Source organism: Tupaia chinensis, unplaced genomic scaffold, assembly GCF_000334495.1.
Source record: "Tupaia chinensis unplaced genomic scaffold, TupChi_1.0 Scaffold141372_1, whole genome shotgun sequence".
In the NCBI taxonomy this organism is placed as follows: domain Eukaryota; kingdom Metazoa; phylum Chordata; class Mammalia; order Scandentia; family Tupaiidae; genus Tupaia; species Tupaia belangeri.
The window spans coordinates 307,644-325,800 of record NW_006201235.1 but is presented as its reverse complement, the minus strand read 5'-3'; the positions used below and the strand labels follow the sequence as shown (position 1 = coordinate 325,800).

Sequence of the window (18,157 nt, the reverse complement as noted above, 5' to 3'; positions counted from 1 at the left end):
ATTATAATAGACCCTTTCAAAGAACAATGCTCTCCATTTATAGCTCCATGGTGAGGCTGCTTGGAAAAAACCCACATCTCAACTGATTCCTACAACATACTATTCTAGCACTCTGTATCTTTTGGTTCAAAGTATAGATTACTGTCATCATCACTGTAGCCATGTGTTCCTGCTTTCTTACATGTTTGATCATACACATATAGACAGATTGATCACTTAATGTTCTATTGGTTCATCAGCCTTTTCTGCAGGTTCATCAGCAGGCTGGGCAGGCTGTGCCTTTTTCTGTGGTCTTTCTTCAAGGCCCTTCAGGAATGGAGACACATCATCGTCATCATAGATTGTAAACGCTAAGTCTTTACCAACAGTTCTAGTGGAAACATTCTTTGTAGTTAGGTCCTGCTCTGCAGGAAGAGTCTCTCTTAAAGCACACAGACCATGTTTAACCAGTTCATTCAAATTGCAGTCCATAAACTCAGACATAAGTCTCTCCAAGTAAGTACGAGCTGACTGAGAACGGGCTCCAATGGACATAGCTCTGCAATCAGAATAGTTAGCAGATGGACAAGTTTGGGAAATGTGAGGGCCCATATCATCATAACCAGCAGTGAGCAGCCCAACACCATACGGTCTTTGGCCATATCGTGTTGCTATTTGGGTTTTGCTTCCAATTAGAGACACAGCTGAGCCACAGGAAGTGGTCTATCAAATTCAAATCTGGAATCCAAACACTCTTGGTGCATAAAATTACATAACAGTCTACCATCCGCAGTAAGCCCCACAGTTGAGATACCAATATGGTTGTCAACATGGAAAATTTGCTTCTGATGAACTGTGAGCTCGGACTGTGCTCTCTTCAATGCAACCAACACGGCATGGGTCTTTGATTTCAGACCGACCGTGGCCTAACCTTGTTTAACAGCTTCCATAGCATGTTCAATTTGATGAATCCTGCCCTGAGGGCTCCAAACAGTGACATCATAGTCATACTGGTTTCGAAACATGGTTCCGGCACTGGCCTGGTTGCTGACTCCTGCACACCTACAGTTCAGGGAGCCCTAAAACTTTTAAGATACCCATATTTTGTGTAGAAAAGATGGAATGAATGTTAAATCTATTATACTTTAATTGCCAGTTTTCAGAGTAAGGAATTAGTATTTGTTCTTTAAAATACAATTTAAAATATGTAGTGGTTAAATCTTGCCTGTAAAGTAAGTACGTGTTAATGTGCTAAGTAGGGCAAGTGACGTCAGAGAGTGAGTTGGCAGACGATTCTATTCTTCTGCCATGAGAGTGGATTTGAATGACCCTGTATAATGGAGACAAGGGGGAGGCTCTGTCCCAGTCTTCTGTACCAACAGTGGAGGTGGGCTTGTGGAAGAGAGTGGGAGGCAGGCTGTGGTATGGCATTGGTAGTGGTGTTGGTAATGCTTGAGGAGGGAGGGAGAGGACTCAATGCTTGAGTGGCTAGTTCTCATCATCCCATCTGCCTTAAAGGTGCAGCCCCTGAGCCCTGAGCCCTGAGCCCCTGTGTCTGTGTCTTTCTTGTCTGCAGACAGTGGAGCTATGACAGTGAGATGCTGGACCAGTACCGACAGGCCCTGGAGACAGCAGTGAACATCTCTGTGAAGCACAGCCTGCCTCCCCTGCCAGGCCGCACCCTTTTGGTCTATCTAACAGATGCTGATGCAGACAAGCTCTGTCCTAAGAGCAACTCGCAAGGGGTAAAATGTAAAAAGCACCCTCCATGGGGCTGGTAGCATGCAGGGATCCTGGCTCCTTGCTACCCCTTCCTGGGTCAGTTCTTCCTGAAGGCTGCTGAAGTTGGCCCCTCCTAACTGGGGCTTTTGTCCCTTTCCTCAAACCAGTGGAGGTGTTTGGCCTACAAGGCAGGGTGGGCAAGGGTGGATTCCAAAATAGGGGAGCTTTTTCTCAGTCTGCTCTTCACCTTGCCAGCCACCCCTGAACTATGTGCTGCTGTTGATTGGAATGATGATTGCAAGGGCGGAGCAGGCGGATCTCTTGCTGTGTGGAGGGGGCACTCTGAAGACTGCAGTGCTTAAGGCAGAAGAAGGCATCCTGAAGACTGCCATCCAGCTGCAGGCCCAGGTCCAGGTCAGACAGCTGCCCCACCATCCGGAAGTGTGTGAGTGGATGCAGGCCTGGGAACAGCCTGAACACAGTAGTTAGTACAACCATGGATATACGCAGTTCGGAAGTTTCCCAGGAAGTTTGTGGTGTTGGCTGCTTACATATTAGCTCCTGTGTGGTTGTATAGTCCGAATCTCTTTCTCGCAGGAGTTAGATGAAAGCGATGAATGGTCTCTGCGTACTTTTGGGAAATACCTGCTATCTCTTGCCGTCCAAAGGGTCCCTGTGAGTACTGCTCATTTCCTGAAAAACTCTCCCTCTCCCCGACATTTTCCTCTGTAATAGATGTATCTCAATTCCTTACCCTTCACAGTTGACCTTCCAAAACATGTATAATATCCAGCTCAGTTCATGTCTTCTTGCCATTCCCTACCCTCTGCTGTGCTCACAAATATTTAGTAAATAGTTGTATGGAAAAATAAGTTGCTTGATAGTATTTTCTAATTTCCATGGTGTGTAAGGTCTTACCATGGGCCAGCTGGTGGTGTGGAGGTTGAGGTGGCTGGATCCCACATGGCTGACTGTAGTTCGAGTCCTGGATCTGGCAGCTTGAGAAACATGCTGGGTGCACATATGCACATGGCCAGAATCCCGAGAGGAGAATGGAAGAGAAGGGATTGTGATGTGGTCATCCCCTGTCGGAGGTGCTTTCTCATGTTTGTTTCTCTTTCTGTCTCTCTTGGGTGTGCACAAACCTATAACAAATTATTATTGTTATTAAAAAATGTTATTTATTCACTCATTTTTAACTTGACGAGAGAGAAAGAGGGAAAGTGAGAAAGCAAGCCTCCAGGTTTGGGACTTGAACTATGGTTGGCCATGTAAGAGTGTCTAATGCCTTAACCACCACGCCACCTGCCAAAACCTATCACAGATATTTAAAAGTCTTTCCACGGCCAGTTTCAAGCTACCAGCTTGATGTCACTCAACATAGAATTGAGAAGAGATGCTCAGTAGCACACCACTGAAAAGTACGTCTTCAACACCTATACCGCAGATGTAAATGAGCTCAAGAGTAGTTAATAGTAAACCATAGTAAAATAGGAAGTGATGAGTTTTGAGCATTTATTCTCTTTATTTAAAATATAATCTATCTGATTTTAAGTTCAGATCATTTGGTAGCCACATTTAACAACTGGTTCAGTTGTCAACGATTTATAAAAATGTAGCAGTGAGTTCTCATGAGCTTCCTGAGTGAATCAGCTACAGCACACCAGTGCTCCTGTGCCCCCAACCCCAGCCTTCACTTTGACACACCCCAAGCCAAAGTGTCGTGGCATGCCTCGTTCTCCTTGTTCTCAGGAGAGATGATTTCCTACTTTCTTGAGAGTTCTCCTAATCCCCCAATCCTTTTCCCGATGTCCTGAGATCTTTAGAATTTCTTCTGGCCCCTTTTTCCCTGGCCTTGACCCCTCCCATTTCAATCTTACAGGTGGACAGGGTCATCGTCTTTGGCCAAGCGATTAATGAGAGTATGACAATTGTGGCCAAACAGCTTTTCTGGCAGCATGTGAACGCCAAGTGCCTCTTTGTTGGTGTCCTCCTAAGAGGGAAACAGTACCCGTAAGAATGCTTACCCCACCTGAACAGGGTCAGAAATCAATGATTCATATTATCCCTTGACCGTGATCACAGCCCAGGACGCTCCCCTTGTCAGGCGTGTACTTCCTGTCTCACCCTCTTGCCTCTGTTGCACTTCAGGTGGTAGAACCTTCTCTGAAAATCTTCAGTCTAGCTCTGTACCCCTTTGGGAGGATAATTCCCAGCCCTAGCCTAGTGTATAACCATGCTACAAGTGCAGAGGTGGGGCATCTTAAGGAGTTAGGGGCCAGTGACTCTGTGTTCCAGGCACCATTTCTGATGGTTAATGGCTGGCTGCTGCTTCCTTTGCCAGGTCATCAGATTTGAATTGCAATGATGTGACACTCTCAGGATGTACTGATGGGATTCTGAAGTGAGTACAGGATGGACATTGAAGGGGTTGGAGACTTCATTAAGACATCTATAAGAGATTATCTGTGACTATTGCTCCCATTAACATAATTTTTAAACAAGTTTATTTTTTATTTTATTTTTTAAAATCTTGCTGGGCCAGCAGGTGGTGTAGTAGTTAAGGTGCCAGACTCCTATATGGCTGACCGCGGTTTGAATCCTGAACCTGGTGGCTTGAAAATTACTCTAGGTGTGTGTGTATGCGTGCCCAAAATCCTGAGAGGGGAATGGAGAAGGGATTGTGGTGTAGCCATCCTCCCAAGGGGGAAGGAGGAGGTGATTTCTCACTTTCTCTCTGTTTCTCTGTAGTGAGCACATGTGCCCTATGGGAAAAACAAAACAAAACAAATCTTGCCAGAAGGCATGTACACTGTCCAGAGAGAGACAGAAGGACAGAGAGAGGGAGAGAGAAAAAAACACTTCCCTTGGGGAATGTTCACACCACAGTCCCTTCTCTGTCATTTTGCCACCCTGTTGGGATTTGGGACACACATGTATATGTGTCTGGTGTGTTTCTCAACCTGCGAGATCTAGGACTTGAACTGTGATGGAGCTGGCCATGTGGGATCCAGCAAGTTTATTTTATTATAGCTGTCCAGGCATAGTAGCCACACTGTTACAGGGACATGGGCACTTTCTGTCTTATTGTACTGCCATCCTCAAATACTCAGCTTCTACCTCCTGGTTCAAGATGGCTGCTTCAGTTCCAGCCATCTCTGTATCCAGTCAAGTTTTTATTACATTTAATAGGAAAGAGGGAAAGGGACATGAGAGAGTACACTGTTTGCTTATAAGAGAATAACTCAAAAGTTGCTCACATCACTGTGGTCTCTGTTCAATTCTTGATCCAAAGAAAATTCCAGGTGTTGAACTGAATTACAGAAATCTTCTCCACTCTTAGCCTTCCCATTTACTTTTATCCCTGCCCCCCCCACACACACACACACTTCTTTTCCTTTGTGTGCTCCACATTTTCCCCAACTCCTGTTAAGGAAACCTTATGCACATTCCTCCTTCTCCAGGGCACTTTTCTGGCAGGCAGAGCTGATCAAGCCCAGACTGGGATGCTGGGATGGCCTGATTTTTATATCTTAGCCCAGCCCGGTTGTCCCTAGCCTGACAGAAGCTTATAGTTACCATACCTAGCAGGAGGGCTAGAGCGGAATTTCTTCTCTACCCCATCATTCCTATGTCTGCAGCCCTGTTTATTTTAAATTGCACTCACTGCTTATGGTCTTCTTCTTAAAAAGCTCGTTAACTGGGTGACCTAACCTGGCCATATCTTTGTCCCCCTGGCCCTCTGATTCAAACCTCTGATATTGTTAATTTTGTTGTTTATGTCAGGTTCATTGCAGAGCGTGGGGCCTCCCGTCTCCTTGAACATGTGGGCCAAATGGACAAGATATTTAAGATTCCACCATCTCCAGGAAAGACAGAAGTACTTTCTCTCCGGCCACTGGAAGAGGATACTCCAAGCCCCTTGGCTCCTATTTCCCAGCACGGGTCAGTCTGTATTTCTATGCCTTGTGATTTGGGAGGGGCTGAGATCAAAACCCCAGGAAATTCTGTGATTAAAATTCTGGCAGTTGAGACGTCCCTTGTTCTGTTCACCAGGGCATGATTCCTTTTTCTGAGACAGGGTTTTTCTAGCACAGGAAATAATCAGATTGTGAACATGTTCCTTTCTCTACTGGGGAAAGGAGGTTAGAATGTGGGGAGGGCAGCAGGCACCACAGTCATGTAGCCAGGGCTTAGGAGCACAGGCTCTGGCTTTTCCTTTCCTTTCTTCCTCTCCTTCCTTCCTTTCTCTCCCTCTCCTTCCCTCCTTCTGTTTCTTCCTCCCTCCCTTCCTTCCTTTTCGTATATAAGGCACATGTGCTTGCTGGAGAGAAAGAAAGAGAAGGAAAGTGAGAAAGCATCCCCCAGGGGAGATGGCTACACTGAGATCTCTTCTTCCCAGTCTCCTCTTGGGATTTTGGGCACATGCACACGTGTACCTGGCATGACTTTCAAGCTGCTGGGTTTGGGATTTGAGCCATGCAGGCATTCATATGGGATCTAGCCCCTTAACCACTGTGCCACAGGCTGACTCGGCTCTAGCTTTTTCATCCTACCTTTGCCAATAGTAGTTGAACTTTGGACTAGTTGCTTAATTTCTGAAAGCTATAATTTCTTGTTTGGTAAAATGGAGATAACAATAGTGTTTACCATGATGTGGTGGTTAAGGGTGCTGGACTCCCACATGGCCAACCATGGTTCAAGTAATGGGTGTGGCGGCTTGCTTTTTCACTCTCTCTCTCTCTCTCTCTGTCTGATCAAATTAAAAATAAATAAAGTTCAATTAAAAAAATATTGCTTGCCTCACAGTGTCACCATGGACAAGATTTTAAGTGTGTTATAATGATTAGCTGGTAAAAGAGGGGTGCATGAGCAATGGCAAATGGTGTAGATTCCAGGGCTCTGTGGTGAGACTGTGAGCAAAAGCCTGCTGGACACCCCTGTGCTCGTCATACCTGGCTTGTGCTCAGTGGTGACTGTGTCTGTGGATTGGGTAATACACTGATCCCTAGACTGAGCTCCACCCTCTGCTCACCCCAGCTGGCGCAGCATCCGGCTCTTCATTTCATCCACTTTCCGAGATATGCACGGCGAGCGGGACCTACTGCTGAGGTCTGTGCTACCGGCACTGCAGGCCCGAGCGGCTCCTCACCGCATCAGCCTTCACGGCATTGACCTGCGCTGGGGCATCACTGAGGAGGAGACCCGTAGGAACAGGTACGGGGGCCACAGAGGACAGGGGCTGGGCTTGAGTAGCGGAACTGAAGTGAGCCAGGTTGGGGCCGTAGGGACGAGGGTGTTGGGGGAGCTGCCCACGGTTGCTAATGGGAGCAGCATGCCTTGGCTTTGTTCCGTTGTGAGCCAGGTCTGCATCACCCACTCGTGCCTGTACTCTCTACTACTGTGCCTGTGACACCCACCTGTCTCTAACCATACCTGCAGACAACTGGAAGTGTGCCTTGGCGAGGTGGAGAACTCACAGCTGTTCGTGGGGATTCTGGGCTCCCGCTATGGCTACATTCCCCCCAACTACAACCTTCCTGATCACCCTCACTTCCACTGGGTAAGGTGGGAAAGGAGCAAAGGCTGGAGCAGGGTGGGAGGAAGCCACAGCTTGTCAAGAGCCCTGGAGCTATGCACAGGCAGGGCCTCGAAACGTGAAGCACAGCACAGGCAGAAGATTCTACGAGAGCCCAAGTTTAGATGAGGGCAATTTCTTTGAGAAGTACTTTCAGGGTTGGCCAAGGGATGTGACAGGTAAGAGGGTGGGTCTGTCTAGGCTTTGCCCTCAGCTGGATCTGGTTCTGATCACTCTCCTGTCATTTCCGGGTTGTACAGCTCTGTGGGGAGCAGCCTAATGTAACTTAGCCTCAATTTCCCACACATTAAAGGGAAGCAATGACATCTGCTTTGCAGGGTTATTATGAAAGTTTAAAGTCTCTTAAAAATTGGTTACTGTATGACAGGCATTCAGCAAACGTTAGCTGTTAGTTGTATTGGCTTGTGGCTGAAGGGAGGGTGGGACATCCCTAGCACCCTGGGGCATGGGATGGTCTTAAGGAGGGGCTAGTGAGGGCCTAGTGACCTAGGGCTGAACACGCCTGTCCCTGCCCCCTCTGTACAGGCCCAGCAGTACCCTCCGGGGCGCTCTGTGACAGAGATGGAGGTGATGCAGTTCCTGAATCGGGGCCTCCGCCAGCAGCCCTCTGCCCACGCTCTCATCTACTTGCGGGATTCTGGCTTCCTTAGGTACTTTCCGTCACCTTCTGGCCAGGGGTCTACAGGAGTCCTGCGAGGCTCAGTGGCCAAGTCTTCTGTCCCCAGTTCTCAGGGTATAGGAGAAGGGAGCTGGAAGAGAGAAACAGGCTTCAGAGAACAGTCTTTGCAGTCCAAATCAGCCTTGGAGCTGAAGGCAGGCACTCGTCTCCTGGGGAGTTTCAGGGGTCACAGCCACAGGTGTTGGTTGCAGGAGCGAGGCTGGGCCTGAGTCTAGCCCCACTCTTGGGGTGTATTTTTGGTGCTCAGCTCTGTGCCAGATGCCTGGAAATCTGACTTTATTTCTGAGTCAGAAGAAGCTGCACATCGGATCTCAGAACTGAAGACCTATCTGAGCAGACAGAAGGGGATTACCTGTCGCAGGTGAGCTGGGAGGTAGGGAGCACCTGTAGAGAGGTGTGCTGAAAGGACCAGGCCTGCTCTGACGCTGGCTGTGCTTGCTTTGCCCACAGATACTCCTGTGAGTGGGGGGGTGTGGCCGCTGGCCGGCCCTACATTGCAGGGCTGGAGGAGTTTGGGCAGTTGATCCTGCAGGATGTGTGGGATATGATACAAAAGCTTTACCTACAGGTCAGCAGGAGCACTGGGGAATGGAGAGCGGGTAGGTGGTCTGGGTAGTCCTGGGAGGGAAGTATCTTGGTGGGCGCTCTGTGGTTTAAGTCACTGGCCCTGTGCCCTCAGCCTGGGGCCCAGCCGGAGCAGCCAGTGTCCATCCCAGATGATGACTTGGTCCAAGCCACCTTTCAGCAGCTGCAGAACCCACCGAGTCCCGCCCGATCGCGCCTTCTTCAGGACACTGTGCAGCAGCTGATACTGCAGCGAGGGGGGCTGAGCCTGGTGACTGGGCAGTCGGGACAGGGCAAGACCGCATTCCTGGTACAGCTTCAGGGGCCTGGGTGGGAGGGAGGGAGGACTGTGGACTAAGGAGGCAGGGCACAGGGAGCTCGTGCATGTAAAACGTGACCATGTTTTCTGTTTCTGTCCCATGTAGGCATCCCTTGTATCAACCCTCAGGGCTCCTCATGGGGTCAAGGTGGCTCCTTTAGTCTTCTTCCACTTTTCAGGGGCCCGCCCTGACCAGGGGTTTGCCCTCACCCTGCTCAGACGCCTCTGTACCTACCTACACAGCCAAGTGCAAGAGCCCAGCGTCCTCCCCAGCACCTACCGGTGTGTATCCCTGATTAGCCCAGCCTGTAGATGGTGCATGGCACCTCCACTGACCCCGACTCCCCCCACCCAGGGGCCTCGTGTGGGACTTGCAGCAGAGGCTGCTGCTCAAGGCTGCTCAGTCCCTGCAGTCTGGCCAGACCCTTGTCCTGATTGTCGATGGGGCTGACAGGTTGGTAGACCAGAATGGGCAGCTGATCTCAGACTGGATCCCAAAGACCATTCCCCGGGTGAGTGTGAGGAGGAGGTGAGGGGAGGCAGGCTGAGGAGGGATGCCTCACACAGGACAGGGGAGTCTCAGACACTGTTCTCCTTTTCTTTTTCTCTCTTTGCCCCTTTGCCCAAATATCACAGCGGGTCCATCTGGTGCTGAGTGTGTCTAGTGACTCAGGCCTGGGGGAGACCCTCGAGCAGAGCCCAGGTGCCCGTGTGGTGGCCCTGGGGCCACTGGAGCCATCTGCTCGGGCCCGGCTGGTAAGAGAGGAGCTGGCGCTCTATGGGAAGCGGCTGGAGGAGTCGCCTTTTAACAACCAGGTTTGATCTAGACCAGGGCTTATGGGGTGAATCTGGGAGCCTTGGGGACTCAGGGTGCAGACTCTGCCAGGTGCCCTGCATAGACTTTTCTCATTCGATTTCTTGGCCCTCTGTTCTGCGGAGATTGTTAAAAAGATAACTGTGGGACCAGCCAGTTGGCATGGTGGTTAAGGTGCTGGATTCCCACATGACTGACTGCAGTTTGAGTCCCAGACCTGGCGGCTTGCTTTCTCACTTTCTCTGTCTCCTTTTCTCTCTCTCTGTATTTCTCTCTGGTGAGCACATGTGTTCAATAGCAAATTAATAGTAACAATAATAATAATAAAGTTAAGTAAATAATTATTTTTATTTACTTTTTAAATTTTAAATTTATTTATTTACATTCATTCACTGTACATCGTTACAATATACAGAGTGAGATTTTCCATCCAGAGTACACTGTATAGTGGCTCAATCAAGGATAGTACCATACGTGTTATCATCAACAAATGATTTTCCCTTTCTTATTTCTAATATATTTTGCCTCTTTTTTTTACCCCCTTGATTCCCTATATCTCTCATCTCTGCCATTTCCCACCCTCGGATACACTGTCTCTGGCATCTATAGTTACTGCTCTTTTTTTCCCCCTATGTTATTGATTCAGTAAAGATCTTAATTATTCTAAATACTTTTAATAGCATGTGCAGCTAATATATACGTATCCGTGAATACATGTCTGACTTTAGGCATAAATCTCAGAGAGTAGCACCTAGCTGGGGCTGTATACCTTACTGCAGTCCTTACATAGGTTTTTTTTATTTTTTGAGAGCATTTTGCTTTAGGGTGCGTGCGCTTGCCAGAAAGAGAGAGAGAGGGAGACAGAGAGACAGAAAGCGAGAAATCACTTCCCAGGGAGGATGGCCACACCGCAATCCCTTGTCCTCCAGTCTCCTCTCAGGATCTTGGGCACACACACACACGCACACGCAACCAGTATGAGTTTAAGCCACCGGGTCCGGGACTCAAACCGTGGTTGACTGTATGGGAGTTCAGAGACATAGTCATTACACCAACTGATGATCCCTAGGTATTTTATTTTTTTAATGCATTTTTTAATTTCAAGAAAAACAGTCTTAGTTTTAATAGATCAAAATAAAAACATGTTAAGAGAAATTTGCTTAAGACTTCAAGCCAGGAAAAAGGTTAGGATTTAGTTCAAACAGTAGGTAGAGGAACCTGTCAGCAGTTTAAGGTAAGACAAAAATCCTTAAATCTGGGCAACAAAGCATAGAAGAAAATCAATAATGTTTTAGTCAAAAACCATAAAATTATAAAAAAAAATTTTGAAAAGATAACCTTGGTTTCTTATAGTATCACCCAGCCTTTTCCTGCTGGTGAATAGCCTCCCTAGGGCCTGTCAGGGTGAGGCCACATGTAAAGCCATGGTTGTCAATGAGAAGGCTAAGCTAGAGGTTTCCTGATAGAGGGGCTTGCTGGGTGGAGTAGGGGAGGGCTGACTTGGGTTGTGCCCTGAGGTGATGCTGGGGACAGGAGGTGCTGCCTTGCAGTGGGCTGGGTGCAGGCAGGGGAGTCCGCACTGACTTCTCTCTCTCATCAGATGCGGCTGCTGCTGGTAAAGCGAGGGTCCAGTCTGCCACTCTACCTGCGCTTGGTCACTGATCACCTGAGGCTCTTCACGCTCTATGAGCAGGTCAGTGCTCATCTTCTCAGTCCAAATCCTACTTCCCACCCAGTTCCTTGTCTCATCCTCAGCCCTCCTGTTTGCCATCTGTGACCCTCATTCCCCGTCCTCACCTTGCTGTTGTTCCCTTGTCTTGTCCATCCATTTCTCTTTACTTTGCGTTCCTCCCCGTTGTTCTTCCTGCTGCCTCCCCCCTCAATACACAAAGCTGTTTCCCCACCCCCCTTGGTGACCAAAGCCCCGGTGTCTCTCTCCCCTCCAGGTGTCTGAGAGACTCCGAGCCCTGCCTGCCACTGTCCCTCTGCTGCTGCAGCACATTCTGAGCACCCTGGAGCAAGAACATGGCCCTGATGTCCTTCCGCAGGCCTTGGCCACCCTTGAGGTCACACGTAGTGGTCAGTATTGGGGTGGGTTGGAAGGTCGAGGGCTCAGGGGCCGAATGAACTTGGTTCAGTTGGGGCCGCCGCAGCAGTCTGAGGAGGGACTGGGCCTTGTGGGGCTGGGTGCCCTGCATGGTCTGGTGGGGGTCTCAGAGTTTCGGTTTCCAGGTCTGACTGTGGACCAGCTGCATGGAGTGCTAAGTGCATGGAAGATGCTGCCCAGGGGGTCTAAGAGCTGGGAAGAAGCAATGGCTGCTGGTAGCAGTGGAGACCCCTTACCCATGGGCCCATTTGCCTATCTTGTTCAGAGTCTGCGCAGGTACTGGAAGCCCCAACTGAGCTCCTCCAACCTCACCGTGTCATCCCATCTTTGAGCTGTGGCCCCACATGACCCTGGATAGCCCTGCCCCTGTCTCCCAGACCCTGAGGAGCTGCTGCTCCAGTTACCACTATCTGAGGAGGGAGTGGGAGCCCACCGCTGGCCAGGTGCTCACTGACAGGCCTGCTCCCTCTCCTCCCTCCTCTGCCTTCCTCGCTGAGGACAGTTTGCTAGGGGAGGGCCCTCTGGAGCGCGCTGGTGCCCGCCTTTGCCTCCCTGATGGGCCCCTGAGAACAGCAGCTGAACGTCGCTACGGGAAGAGGCCGGGGCTGCAGAGCACAGCGCACATCCTCGTTGCAGGTGACTGCAGCCCCAGTCAGTCTGGACAGCGCGGGGGCAGCTAGAGACCCGGACTGTGCTCATGCTTCCCTCTGCTGGCCTCCTTGCCTGCCCCCCAGGGGGTTATAGTTCTTCCTGTAGCCCACGGTACTTGATCTCGGGGACTGTGCAGGGTTGAGCCCTTCTCGTTGTCTGATCTCACAGCTCAGCTCTGGAAGACATGTGACCCTGATGGTTCCGGTACCTTCCGATGTTGCCACCCTGAGGCTCTGGGAGACCTACCATACCACCTGGTTAGTCCTCGACCTGTGGACGCCTTTCCCAGGCAACAGCTTTGTCTGTGTTTTGGTGCCCCCTTCCTCCACCACCGTCACCACTGCCATGATCTCTTCTCAAACTCTCTCTCCCTCTCTTGGTTTTCTTGCCCTCCTCCTTCAGGTCCCTTGGCCCAGCTCCTAGGTCTAGGTCCCGGCTGCATAGGAGGGGTCTAAGACCAGACTTCCCTCCTCACCAGCCTCTTCACATCTGTAATGAATCTGATCTGACTTTCCCAGGTCCAGAGCGGGAACCGTGACCTTCTTGCGAAGTTCCTCACCAATCTCCACGTGGTGGCTGCACACCTGGAATTGGGCCTGGTCTCGCGGCTCTTGGAGGCTCATGCCCTCTATGGTGAGATGAGTCGCTGTGAGGCTGCTGTGAGGTGTGGGACTCCTGGACATACTCGGGGGTGTAATGGGAAAGAAGCTGAAATGGTAAGAGGGTGAGCAACTGATTCTCAGGAGAGCTTTTGCCTAGATCTCTTAGAACAAGGGTATTGAAACTATTTAGCGGGCATAAAATTATCTAAAAAGTGAGTTCAGATTTCAGATGCCTAAGTCCCTAGATTCTTGTTCCCAAGATCTGGAGTGGGTCAAAAGGTTTGTATTTTTAAAAATATATATATTGTTTTATTTAATTTTATTCATTATTATTTTTAAACTTGCTTTAGGGCATGTGAGCTCAGGAGAGGAAGAGAGAGAGAGAGAGAGAGAGAGAGAGTGGGGAGTCCTGTTTTCTCCCCACCCCCCCATCCGGTGGCCCCAAAGCTTTGCCCTTTTTTTTTTTTTTTTAAGATAGAGATTTTTTTGCTATAGGACCTGTGGGCTCGTCAGGGAGACAGAAAGGGACAGAGAGACAGAAAGTGAGAAATCAACCCCTAGGCAGGATGGCCATGCTACAATTCCTTCTCCTCCATCCTCCTTTTGGGCCCTTGGGTATGTACGCACATGCATCCCATGTGAGTTTTAAGCCAACGAGTCCAGGATTCAAACTGCGATTGACTATGTAGGAGTCCAGTGACATAACCATTATGCCATTTGCTGGTCCCAAGCCTTGTATTTTTAAAATAATTATTTATTTTATTTTATTTATTCATTCATTTTATTTTAATTTGACCAGAGAGAGAGAGAAAGTGAGAAAGCAAGCCACCAGGTCCAAGACTTGAACCATGGTTGTCCAAGTGGGAGTGTCCAGCACCTTAACCACTACGCCACCTGCTGGTCCCAAGCCTTGTATTTTTAATGGATATTTCTGATATGTCCAAGGGCCACATTTTGAGGTTTACTGTTGGGTCAATGGAAAAGTCATGACGTGTTTTTTCTTTTTTTCTATGCAAAAATGCATCATGACTTTTCTGATGACCCAATATTTTAGATATATCATATGACTTTATTGGTGCTGGGTTTAACAGGGTCCAGGCTGGCTCCCAATGATACTCTGCCTCTCTGATATAGCTTCTTTGGTCCCTGAAGAGGAACAGAAGCTTCCCGAGGCTGACGTTGATGTATTCCGCCGCTTTCTGAGGCAGCAGGCGCCAGTCCTCAGCCAGTACCCTCTACTCCTGCCCCAGCAGGCAGCCAACCAGCCTCTGGACTCACCTCTTTGCCACCAGGCCCCTCTGCTGTCCCAGCGATGGCACCTCCAGCACATGTTGCAATGGCTTAATAAACCCCAGACCATGGGGGATCAGCCAAGGTGAGACCCTTGACCCCAGACTCTGGAAAGTCCACAGAGTGCAGCTGCAGCTTCTTCTGAAACTGGAGAATAAAGGAACAGACCCGAATCACTGGCAGAATGGGATTCAAGTGCAGAAATGCGTTCCCATGTGCTTCCTTCTCATTTCCTTTCTTCCTACTCTCTCCAGCTCCAGTCTTTCTCTGACAGTTTCCTCATCTCCCACTGCAGTGGCCTTTTCCCCCAGTGGGCAGAGAGCAGCTGTGGGCACTGCCAGTGGCACAGTTTATCTGTTGGACCTGAGAACCTGGCAGGTATGTGACACTTGAGGTAGGGCAGTTTATCTTCAGAAAACCCTCACAAATGATCCTGAAGCCATGGACAAACCAAACCCATGTTACACCGTGATTGGTTCAGTAACTTTACTACTCTCACATCCAGATCACAGGGCTTAGTCAAAAAAATCAATCTCTCTTGGGTCCAGCAGATGGGGTAATGGTTACATCGTTGGACTCCCACATAGTCAACCACGGGTTGAGTCCTGGACCTGGAGGCTTAAAACTCAAGCCAGGCATGTGTGTGTGTGTGCATACATGCTCAAAAATCCCAAGAGGAGAATGGAGGAGAAGAGATTATGACATGGCCATCCCTCCTGGGGGGTGATTTCTCACTTTCTGTTTCTGTCTTTCTGTGTGAGCATACACAACCTATAGCAAAAATCTCTCTCAAAAAAAAAAAAAATCAATCTCTCAGCAAGTATTTGCTATGCACCTTCCATTCAAGACACTATCCTAAGCCTTGTAGGGAGTACGGGGCTTAGCGTGTTGTCTTTTTCCCATTATGCAGTCAATTTTTGTTGAGAGATAAGATATACAAGGTAAAAAAGGAACCAAAGCATAGTGGCATAATTAAGAGCTGGTGAGTTGTGCAGTCATAGCACACAGACTGGAGACAGGCAGTCATTCTAGGTTGAGTGAGGAACCTGAGCAAATGTTCCGCATAAATTCCTGGGAATGACTGCTTACGGGAGGCAGCAGCAGCTTGGGCCAGAGAGGTGAGTCTCATGGTCGCACAGCTGCAGCCTCTCTCTTCTTGGTTGTGTCATTCTCTACCCCATGTATACACGTCATGTAGCTGCATTCCCTCAGCCCTATCCAGTCTTCGGTGACTTGGGGAATAGAAATGGGGCTTGGAGTGGGGTAGGACCCCTACTTGGGTCTCGGGGGCCCACTTGAGCCTGTGCTCCATCTGGCATTGAGAGCCAAGGGCTCAAGCCCTCCTTGCCTTGGCCTCTGGTTGTGGCCTGCAGAGGTGGGGCACGGCAGGTCAAGAAGTGGCCTGAGCCACGTTTTCCCACTTGCTGACACAGGAGGAGAAGTCCGTGGTGAGTGGCTGCGATGGGATCTCTTCTTGCTTGTTCCTCTCGGACAGTGCCCTCTTTCTTACGGCTTTTGACGGGCTCTTAGAGCTCTGGGACCTGCAGCATGGCTGTCGGTAAGGGGTCCCTTCACATTGTCTTGGTGTGAGAACCTTCCCCATTGACCAGAAGCCCCTGAGGAAGGGAGCGAGGGGGGAGCCTATGGCCGGGGGCCCCAGGGCCCTGACTTTGTTTTCCTGGGGCAGGGTGCTGCAGACCAAGGCTCACCAGTACCAAATCACTGGCTGTTGCCTGAGGAGCGCAGCCCGCCGGCGCCTGGCCACTGTGTGCCTGGGAGGATGCCTGAAGGTAATGACTGGGGGGCCGTGGTGGTTACAAAGGCTCTAAACTGTGAGTCAGCCCTGCAGGTGGTGCTCTCGTGTGGCAGAGGCTACTGAGTGCTCAAAGGCCTTCCCTGCTGAGGGCAGAGGTCTGGACTAGGCAGCTCCTGGATCACTGGGACTGAGAAGCTGGGGTGTCAGTATTCAGTACCCCGATTCCTTGCCCTCCTCTCTTCCAGCTATGGGACACAGTCCGTGGGCAGTTGGCTTTCCAGCACACCTGTCCCAAGTCCCTGAACTGCGTTGCTTTCCATCCAGAGGGGCAGCTAATAGCCACAGGCAGCTGGGCTGGCAGCTTCACCTTCTTCCAGGCGGATGGGCTCAACATCACCAAAGTAAGAGGGTCCTTTGTAGCACCGGGGGGGCGGGGGGGAGCCCAGGAGGACAGAGTAGAAGGTGGGGAGTGATAGACATCAGCATTCGGTGTCACCTTGGGCTTGTGCTGAGAGCAAGCCCTGACATTTCCCTTTCTACCTCGCTGTATAGGAATTGGGGGCCCCAGGGCCCTCTGTCCGCACCTTGGCCTTCAATGTGTCTGGACGGGTTGTGGCTGTAGGCCGGCTGGACAGCATGGTGGAGCTATGGTCCTGGCAAGAGGGAGTGCGGCTGGCTGCCTTCCCTGCCCACCATGGCTTTGTGGCTGGTGTGTTTTTCATGCGTGCTGGATGCCAGTTACTGACAGCTGGAGAGGATGGCAAGGTGAGGCTACCGAGGGCTGGTGGTGGGGTGCGAGGAGGGAGTCGCAGAGGCAGGGGATATTGGGGATATTGGGTGGAGGTGGGGCCTTTGTGGAACAACGGGAAGAGGCATGCGGGTATGTGTACAGGGACAGACTTAGAAGACTGTAGAAGGAGACTTCAATGGCAGTGGCTCTACCTCTGGGGGGAAGGACTAAGGTGTGGTGGGGTGTCTTTAAACTCTTTCCTCGGCCCCCAGGTTCAAGTGTGGTCAGGGTCTCTGGGCCAGCCTCGTGGATGCCTAGGTTCCTCATCTCTCTCCCCTGCCCTCTCCGTGGCTCTTAGCCCAGACGGCAGTTGGGTGGCCGTTGGGTACCGAGCAGATGGCATTAGGATCTACAAAGTGTCTTCAGGTACTGAAGGGGAATGGCTGGTTTTCTGAACCTTTGGAAGAAGGGAGCTCCCCACCCTAACCCCTTTCCACATGGCCTACTCGCACGTTTCCTTCATTCTCTAGGTTCTCAGCAGGCTCAGTGCCAAGCGCTAGACGTGGCCGTGTCTGCGCTGGCCTGGCTGAGTCCTGAGGTGCTGGTGAGTGGTGCAGAAGATGGGTCCCTGCAGGGCTGGGCACTCAGGAGGAGCTCCCTGCAGTCCCTCTGGGTCCTGTCCAGATACCGGAAGCCCGTGCTGGGACTGGCCACCTCCCAGGAGATCTTGGCTTCTGCCTCAGGTACTGCTGGGCAAGTGGGCAGGGCTGCGGCATCACGGTCCCTCTTAATTATGCTACTACCTTTCTTACATGTATGTGTATGAGTGTGTGGGAATGTATACATGCATGCGCAAATTTAAAAAATCATTTCCAAATGGGGGCAGGTGGTGTAGTAGTTAAGATGCTCACCCCCACATGGTCAACCATGGTTCAAGCCCCAGACCTGGTGGCTTGAGACTCATGCCAGGCATGTGTGTGTGCCCAAAATCCTGAGAGGAGACTAGAGAAGGGATTTCAGGGTGGCTATCCCCCATGGAGGCTGATTTCTACTTTCCCTCTCTCTGTCTCTCTCTCTCTCCCGTGAGCACTTACGCCCATTTATCTCACATACTCAGTGCAGACTCAGTGTCTTCTCCTTCCCTAATCTTTCTGGGATCGCTATCCCAGTAATCCTTTCAGTTTTCCCCATGGGTTCCTTGGGGAGACTTTCCGGTATACAGGGATGGGTTTCCCTTAGAAGGACAGAGAGGTGAGGTGAATTGCCCAGGTCCTCTCTGGAGGAGGCTTGGTCCTCACTGACAGTGAGGTGGGGGTGACACTTGGTACTTGAGAAAAGGACAGCT

At 50.3% G+C, this 18,157-nt stretch overlaps 1 protein-coding gene and 1 pseudogene across 2 annotated transcripts in view; one reads left to right on the top strand and one right to left on the bottom strand.

Moving 5' to 3' along the window:
• TEP1 (telomerase associated protein 1) overlaps positions 1-18,157 on the top strand; it is a 58,435-nt gene that overhangs the window by 27,713 nt on the left and 12,565 nt on the right. For both annotated transcript variants that reach the window (XR_003546967.1, XM_006163067.3), the window contains exons 13-41: positions 1,556-1,724; positions 1,957-2,115; positions 2,299-2,376; positions 3,584-3,714; positions 4,046-4,105; positions 5,488-5,646; positions 6,742-6,918; positions 7,144-7,264; positions 7,826-7,950; positions 8,227-8,340; positions 8,430-8,547; positions 8,659-8,853; positions 8,969-9,144; positions 9,218-9,374; positions 9,499-9,678; positions 11,277-11,369; positions 11,623-11,755; positions 11,909-12,059; positions 12,286-12,419; positions 12,603-12,691; positions 12,953-13,067; positions 14,171-14,411; positions 14,581-14,704; positions 15,760-15,884; positions 16,014-16,116; positions 16,328-16,483; positions 16,635-16,847; positions 17,085-17,238; positions 17,343-17,555. Coding sequence is in view for 1 of the 2 variants with exons in the window: in XM_006163067.3 (XP_006163129.1) it covers positions 1,556-1,724; positions 1,957-2,115; positions 2,299-2,376; positions 3,584-3,714; positions 4,046-4,105; positions 5,488-5,646; positions 6,742-6,918; positions 7,144-7,264; positions 7,826-7,950; positions 8,227-8,340; positions 8,430-8,547; positions 8,659-8,853; positions 8,969-9,144; positions 9,218-9,374; positions 9,499-9,678; positions 11,277-11,369; positions 11,623-11,755; positions 11,909-12,059; positions 12,286-12,419; positions 12,603-12,691; positions 12,953-13,067; positions 14,171-14,411; positions 14,581-14,704; positions 15,760-15,884; positions 16,014-16,116; positions 16,328-16,483; positions 16,635-16,847; positions 17,085-17,238; positions 17,343-17,555 (4,163 nt within the window). In the remaining variant the exon portion in view is untranslated. The remainder of the gene's footprint in view (positions 1-1,555; positions 1,725-1,956; positions 2,116-2,298; positions 2,377-3,583; positions 3,715-4,045; positions 4,106-5,487; positions 5,647-6,741; positions 6,919-7,143; positions 7,265-7,825; positions 7,951-8,226; positions 8,341-8,429; positions 8,548-8,658; positions 8,854-8,968; positions 9,145-9,217; positions 9,375-9,498; positions 9,679-11,276; positions 11,370-11,622; positions 11,756-11,908; positions 12,060-12,285; positions 12,420-12,602; positions 12,692-12,952; positions 13,068-14,170; positions 14,412-14,580; positions 14,705-15,759; positions 15,885-16,013; positions 16,117-16,327; positions 16,484-16,634; positions 16,848-17,084; positions 17,239-17,342; positions 17,556-18,157) is intronic.
• LOC102472815 (proteasome subunit alpha type-1 pseudogene) lies at positions 159-1,077 on the bottom strand (annotated as a pseudogene).